Raw genomic sequence first — 1,279 nt, 5'->3', positions numbered from 1 at the left:
AAATGTTCTGTATGAGGTTCAGTGTTATGTTTTTAAAGAATAATAAAACGGAAAGAAATATCTTTTAAAAGAACAAAGATGGCAGTTTTGAAATGAAAAAACTATTTAAAACAAATACAAAATATATTTTAAGAATACATTTTTATAATCACATATAGCTAAACCAGAGATTTCAAATTAAATTGGTTTTAAGCAAATTTATTTGGAAATATATATATTTCATTTGAATATATATATATATATATATTCCTGTTACTGTGAATCTTTCTAAATAAATATTAAGGCTACATGCTCAATAAAAAAAAATCACTATTCAGAACTGGCATAATTTTCAGGTTGATTATATGGTTCAAATTGAAAACCATAAACTGAAACTATTTCTAATAAATATTTAAGGATTATAAAAATATTTTTATAATTTCTCCTTCATTTAATATATTAACTTACTATATTTTAGTGCTGAAACCTGATAATACTTTTGAAGTATTAATTGACCAAGCAGTTGTCAGCAAGGGAAATCTCCTAGAAGACATGATTCCACCTATAAACCCACCAAAAGAAATAGAAGATCCTAATGATAAGAAGCCTGAAGATTGGGATGAGAGACCTAAAATACCTGATCCTGATGCTGTAAAGCCAGATGACTGGTAAAGAGTATATATAATTGCTCCCTCCTCCCCCTTTTGATGGTTTACTACTGTCTCTCATTTACATATAAGTGGATTTTTAGCCTACCTACTTACCTATCTACCTACATACAGCAATATTCTAAAAGCCATAGTTATCAGCAGCTATGCTTACAAATAATATTCTCTACTTATCATCATTGTTGATCAACCAAGGCTTTCACTTAGTGCTTTTTAGCAAAATAAAGAAAGCCTAGATTAACAGTCTTTAATAAGACTGCATGTTTGTCCACATGCAAAGATTTGCAGTTGTAATATTGGGGTAGCAGTATTCTTTTGATTCACTTCTATAATAAAAGGACTTAAAATATATAAAATATTATTATGCAAATATAGAAAAATATATTTCATATCCATACCTTTTTTCTGGAGGAACAAATGTACTCATATTAGTAAAGTATCTTGCTGCTCTTTTATGTATTTTGTGATAAAATTGGTTTGTAATTTTAAGGAATGAAGAGGAGCCTCCAAACATAGAAGATCCTGATGCTGTTAAACCTGAAGGATGGCTTGATAATGAACCTGAATACATTCCAGATCCAAATGCAGAAAAACCAGAAGACTGGTAATTATTACTGTAACAGATTAGATTG

General features: G+C 28.8%; 1 protein-coding gene across 1 annotated transcript; it reads left to right on the top strand.

Annotated features, from left to right (window-relative positions):
• Positions 1–457: 457 nt before the first annotated feature.
• LOC107302255 (calnexin-like) lies at positions 458–1,251 on the top strand (the record flags this gene model as incomplete). Its single annotated transcript, XM_015831355.1, has 2 exons — positions 458–647; positions 1,138–1,251. Coding segments are annotated over 2 exons (304 nt in total), but the record flags the coding sequence as incomplete, so codon positions are not given.
• Between the last annotated feature and the right edge of the window lie 28 nt (positions 1,252–1,279).

The sequence above is a fragment of the Protobothrops mucrosquamatus genome, unplaced genomic scaffold (genome assembly GCF_001527695.2).
Source record: "Protobothrops mucrosquamatus isolate PMUCROS unplaced genomic scaffold, P.Mucros_1.0 scaffold39960, whole genome shotgun sequence".
In the NCBI taxonomy this organism is placed as follows: Eukaryota; Metazoa; Chordata; class Lepidosauria; order Squamata; family Viperidae; genus Protobothrops; species Protobothrops mucrosquamatus.
The sequence above is the reverse complement of the archived record's forward strand: the minus strand, read 5'-3'. Positions and strand labels throughout refer to the sequence as shown.